The 6,000-nt window shown below is 35.4% G+C and overlaps 1 protein-coding gene across 6 annotated transcripts in view; it reads left to right on the top strand.

Annotated features, from left to right (window-relative positions):
* Positions 1 to 5,713, top strand: part of GALNT1 (polypeptide N-acetylgalactosaminyltransferase 1) — a 70,277-nt gene extending 64,564 nt beyond the window's left edge. For 4 of the 6 annotated variants that reach the window (XM_026079234.1, XM_026079235.1, XM_026079236.1 and 1 more), the window contains 3 exons: positions 400 to 498; positions 1,258 to 1,392; positions 4,073 to 5,438. In XM_026079234.1, the coding sequence (XP_025935019.1) occupies positions 400 to 498; positions 1,258 to 1,392; positions 4,073 to 4,219 (381 nt within the window). In that variant the 3' untranslated portion in view covers positions 4,220 to 5,438. Of the gene's footprint in view, positions 1 to 399; positions 499 to 1,257; positions 1,393 to 3,364; positions 3,524 to 4,072 lie in introns of all 6 variants that reach the window. The other 2 variants (XR_003255715.1, XM_026079233.1) reach the window with 2 other exon arrangements.
* Positions 5,714 to 6,000: the final 287 nt, after the last annotated feature.

The raw sequence follows: 6,000 nt of genomic DNA on the forward strand, positions 1-6,000 counted from the left end.
CCTGTTTATTATACAGACATACAGGAATTAAGGCTCTAATTCAGGCAGTGAGGAAACTGAACCCAGTCACCCCTGATTTTGAAATTAATTAAACCACAATGCCCAAGAGTACTTTAAAATTTCTGGCAGTTCTGGCAGTCTTGGGACCCCCAAGATTGGGTACAGAAGAAAGCAAAGAAAGGAACATGATTCTGTAATGTGCTGGCTTGAGCATTTGTCCGGGAGAGCGAGTCTTGGGTGTAGTGGTCCCTCATGGTAGTACTGTTTATGTATTTCACATATCATTTGAATGATCTCTGGATGTATAGCAGGCAGAACTGGTGCCAGTGTAGTTTGATATGGAGCTATTTCTTTTCTAAAAATAACAACCTTTTGTGATGTGCTCTTTTTCCCTCCCAGATAAGAAATGTGGAGACAAATCAGTGTCTGGATAACATGGCAAGAAAGGAAAATGAAAAAGTTGGAATCTTTAACTGCCATGGAATGGGTGGAAATCAGGTGATAATTTTTTTTTTGTAACTGTAATGATTTGAATTATTTGGAAAACTACTTCTCATCAGGACATAATTTTTCAGTTCTTTCGGTAGTTATCTTACATAAGCTGTAAAGTTTAGGAAAACCCTCACTGGAGAATAGAACTGTAAGAAGGAATGCACAAGAAGATTTGTTGGTGTTTTGTCATTGGAAGGTTTTGAGGCCTGATTGCAAGAGCTTTTAGTTTCACTTTAGATTCAAAAATGAAATGAGGGGAGGAGACTGATAAAAGCTAGGCTTTGCCTCCTATAGGTTCTCTGGAACTGTCTCCTGTTCAGACCTGCTAATTGGCATCCTTACTTAAAAAACATGCTTGCATCTGCAATGCTGTTCTTAATGTACATTTTTCTGTGAGTGTCAACTTTGGTATTTTTCTGTCTGTCTGGTTTTCTATTTTATTTTATTAAAAATTCTTGGTGAAATCTTTGACAGTATACAAAGATTGCCTGTGTTGGGGATCCTCTGCTCCTGTGCAGGAAACAGTCTGCAATTTAACAGTCACTTTTTTTCTGAAGAACTTTTTCATATAGTGTTTGTATTTCTTCCCTTTTTAAAAAAAAAAGTAAAAAAAAAACAAAACTTTTTATACACTCTGTGGGGGAGGGGGAGAGTAGTATAGATATTAATGAAATAATGTGCAAACTTTCCCCCTTGTCCTAAAGCAATTTTTTAGGTGAACCTTTTTTTTTTTCCCAGTTCCACTCATATTGTTTTTCTGTTTAGGTTTTCTCATATACTGCCAACAAAGAAATTCGAACAGATGATTTATGTTTAGATGTCTCCAAACTTAATGGCCCAGTAACAATGCTCAAGTGCCACCATCTAAAAGGAAATCAGCTTTGGGAATATGATCCAGTGGTAAGTCTTCTAATGACTTGTGACATTGAAATGAGACAACTTGTATCTTTACATAAGCCTACAGAGCAACCTATTCCTTTGTGGGACCACTATCCGAGAGTCAGAATAGGAAACAAAGTCAGGGTTATGTTCTGTCTGTCTTTAATTCATGGTGTAATCACTCAATATAAATCTGTATTTGATTTAATTACCTGGTGAGTTTTTGGTAGCTCATAAAAGTAAAAAAAAATTTGCAAAGTGCTTTCAGATCCTTAGATGAAAGATAGTGTAGTGCTCTGTTAGGGTGAGATCGATGATTGATAGAAAATTATTCCAGGTACTTATACTTCTGGATTTTTTTTATTCCTGGACCAGAAAAAGATAATGCTAATGATTCTGTGGCAGCTTCAGCACCTGGTGTCATCTCTTACAAGATTAAAGGAAATATTCTTCTAATTAAAAAATCAATATCCCAAAATTATAAGGAACGTTTTACACTTCTAATCTTTATATGTTTAAGGTAGAACTGATTAAAACATCTTTATTTTAATCATTTTTTCTCCCTTGTACTTAATGTTCACTCACTTTGAAACTTGTATGTTGAACTGCCAGATCAAAAAAACACTGCCAGTTGATCCGTTGATCATTAATTTTATCTGAAAGATTTCAGAATAATTGTGATTGAATAGCAGGGTAAGAATTCTGACTTATGGCTCAGCTAATTAGAGAAAAAAATCTTTCTCAAGCTTATTAATTTAAAATCAGTTACTGTGAAAGATAGTTGTAAGACAATTCACAGAAGAAGAATCTTGCCATTATAAGCGTAATGATTGTTTGATAAAGGAGAACATGTACATATTTAGCTACCGAAAAGTCATTTCAGTACTTAAAAATGTTTTGGTACTTAAATCAATAGACTTATTACAGATTCCAGTAACTGAGATGTTAATGAAAGCAACAGTCTTTAAGACTGAAAAGAAGCATGTATGAATGATGCTTTTTCTGTTAGGATGGCAGTTAATGTGTGAGACACTGGATCACTACTAGGATTTCTGTAGATTGCTAGCAGCTGCTGATAGATTGAAGAAAGCTGCTGAAGGCTTTCAGGATTAAGAGTTAACTGAAATGCTTAAATCTGAGTCTTGGAAACTGTTTATTCTTTCTAAAGTAGTTCACCTGGCTTAAGTAAATGAGTAATATTACTAAATGCAGTGATTTGCCAAAGAATAAATGCTTTTTATTTTGCTTCTACCTTGCCAATACTTAGTACATTGCATCTTTAAAAACTTAATTACAGATAGCATCAGGTAGTTTAAAGATGAGTATTAGTAATTTTTTTTTGTAATGACGCAATAAAGCTATGAAGATAGTATCTAGATAAAAGATGCTGGTATTTTTTAGGAGTTTCAGATTTGGATTTTTTCATAATTCAAGTGGGGAATAATTTTTAACATTAATCTGTGCATGGATCAGTTTTGTAATTTGACAATTCTTGCTAGTTTTGTTCATATTTTGTACAATGCATGCAAAAATCTTGATGCTTTAGCTGAAAGAACCAAATAGTCTTTCTTACGATGGTTGCTGCAACCTGAAAAACAGCTTTCCGCTATGCAGATCTCTATCTATAAAATTAATTGTATGTGTTTGTATTTCACTCTAAAGCTGGCTAGTGAAGCACAAAAGCAAGTTAGAGAATTCTTAGCAAGAATTCCTGCCCACATAGTTGGGTGTTTTTCTGTCATTTTTTTTCTTTCTGCCTAAGTCAGGAGGTGTGTAGGAAGTGCCTTTCCCTTGATGTCTACTAGAAAAAAAAGTCTCTAAGAGTGTTAGAATTGTTTGTCTGCTCTCATGTCTTCCAACTCCCTTCTTCATCTCCAACTGCTCTGAGTGCAGGAGATCGAAGTATTGGGTTTTTTGTTTGTTTGTTTGTTTGTTTTTTTACCCTTTGCTGCCTATGCACATATGGCCTGCCTATTCTTATGCCACTTTTCAGTCAATCCAGTGTCTTGGCTGAGCTGCTAAATGAGAGAAGATATACTGACACTAACGCCAGTCAGTGCCATGGACAGGCTGGGCCACTAATGAGCGTCAGTAGTACAGTGGCAGGAAATGCAGTTTTTGAAGACCTTTCTTGCAGGAGGACAGTGCCAAGGTAGATGGAGCAGTGTATGGCCAATTGCATAAGTATGACTAGTAGGTACTGGAAAAGATATACATAAATATGTGCATATTTTTTTAAAGAATGTAGTCCTGAAAAAAACCATTGTGTAATGTCACTTTTGTGTCCCCAGCTGAGGAGAAAAAAGCATACATTTGAATGCATATTTAATGTGTTCTGATCTGATGAAATTGAATATTRTTACTAATAATCAAAACTGTATGTGTACATTGTACCAAATTTTAATTTCTAACATCTCAAAGATCCCCAACAATATGGTCCTATTTAAAGAATTGTGTTTGAAAGTAGTCATTTCCAAGTTTCAGACTGTTGTTTTTCATAGATCTTAATGCTTTTAAATATGCTTCTCATGTTGTAAATATTAAGTGCTCTTTAGAATTGGGAACTGGAATCAGTAACCAATGAGGTCTTGTTTAGCTCATGTTTTACCTATGGAAGAATGTTAATGGCCATTAAAAACGTTTGGGTTAGCTTCTGCCTGATGATTTTGTAAAACTTGTTTCTTTTTATTTTCTTTTCAAGAAATTAACCCTGTTGCATGTGAACAGTAACCAGTGCCTGGACAAAGCCACCGAAGAAGACAGCCAGGTACCCAGCATCAGAGACTGCAATGGCAGCCGCTCACAGCAGTGGCTGCTTCGCAATGTCACCCTTCCAGAAATATTCTGAGAGGTTCTACAGAAAAGCAAGGATTGACTGGGCTACCTCGGCTAATACTTTGGCTACACCGTTAAGTAGCAACAGAAGGAAACTTCTGCTCCACAGAATACACAGTTCATCAGCTGTTAGAACTTGTAACTCGTGCAGCTTTTCAGTAGCTGTGAACAAGCCTTCCTGTAATAAGGATGTGAAACTACCACACATAGTAGGGAAACTGCGCCYGCTGATGTTTACAAGATTGAGAGAGTCTTTTCCAGCAAATAACGTAGAGAACATTTGGACGATGGAAACATAATCAATGAAATACTCTCTCTGGAGAGCCGCGTATTGTTGTAGTTTGCTTGCACATCAGTAACCTCTGCTGAAAGTGCTGTTGTAATGAAGACATTTCCAAGAACTTTTTTCTGGTTAGCAGTGGTAACCAGCTTACTAAATACAGATCCACAAATAAATGAAGCAGAGAGCTGGAGACCAGATTCAGTAACATGAAATAAGAATTCTGTGGTTTAAAAAAAAAAAAAGTAAACAGGGTTTAATGGAAGCTAAATCAGAACTATGAAAAGTACAATTTATTATAGTGACGTATCAAATTTATATGTAGATTTTATACCTCAATGGGGGAAAATAACCAAGTCAAAAGGCAGGGGGTTTTTTTAATTGTGTGATAGTCCATACTTTTTTTTTTCCTGGTTGGTCTAAAATTATTTTGGGCACAAACAAAATGAGTATAAGAATAAACTTAGCTCTTTGAATGTCAGTTCAACTTTTTTCATTTTAATTTCTGGGCTGTTGGAATTGTATCTTTTTATTACTGTCTGAAAACTGGAGGTTAACATGCTGTCAAACTTTTTTTGTCTAGACCTGCCGTTTCGGTTTATACTTGGGTCAGCTTGTGGACTTTCATGGCCAGACAAAAGATTTTAGTACATTTTGAAATCCTTAAGTTAACTTGACTGAATATGTTTCGCACCCAAGACTCATACTACTGTACTATGGTTTTGTTTTCATAGCAATAAATCTTTTGTTACTTGTTTGATTTCAGCCATCAGAAAGCCTGAAGAAAAGATTTATGATTGAGTAGCAGGAGACTGGCAAAACTGAAGGTTTTCTGGAATCCTTTTTCACTTCATATTCAGATGTGCTTCATTGTCAAGTGCATATTTAGATTAGACTCTGAATTGTAATGTTGATCTGCTGCTTTTTTTCTAATAAAACCTAAAGAAAAGTAGCTAAATTGGCATGGGTTTTTAAAATTAGGATAGCCAAAAGTAATATGACTGTCATTACATTGGTCTGCATTTTTTAACTGAATTGCTTTGTTTTGTTAAGAAAAGTCTACATAGGCTGATCTTGAAAACAAGACACTGAATGCTCAGAGTATACATTGAATTTCCTTTTGGAAAGAAAGGTGAGATTTACATAACGGAGAGGCTATTTTTATGATAAATGTCATTGTTTGGCCAACTGTCCTGTAAAGCAAATTAAACCTAGACTCATGCAAAACGTGTGGAATTGTATTTGGCTTTTATGGCCATTTTAGATTTGCCGTTCCAAGTTGCTTTAGTCAGTGTTATCTCCATTATTTCTGCAGCAGTACACACGAGTTTTTGTATGCAAAGCAGAGGAACTAGCAACAAATTGCAGTATTATGTTGCTACTTCAGAAATTCATAGGATGAGATGATGTGGAATTAATATCAGATAAAATGTCCAAATATATAAGTATCTTTCATTGACCTTTCTTACTGGGACAGCTCTGCAAATCTGTCCTTAGGTAGAAGTAGATTTACA

This window comes from Apteryx rowi, unplaced genomic scaffold, assembly GCF_003343035.1.
Source record: "Apteryx rowi isolate R43461 unplaced genomic scaffold, aptRow1 scaffold_496, whole genome shotgun sequence".
NCBI lineage: Eukaryota > Metazoa > Chordata > Aves > Apterygiformes > Apterygidae > Apteryx > Apteryx rowi.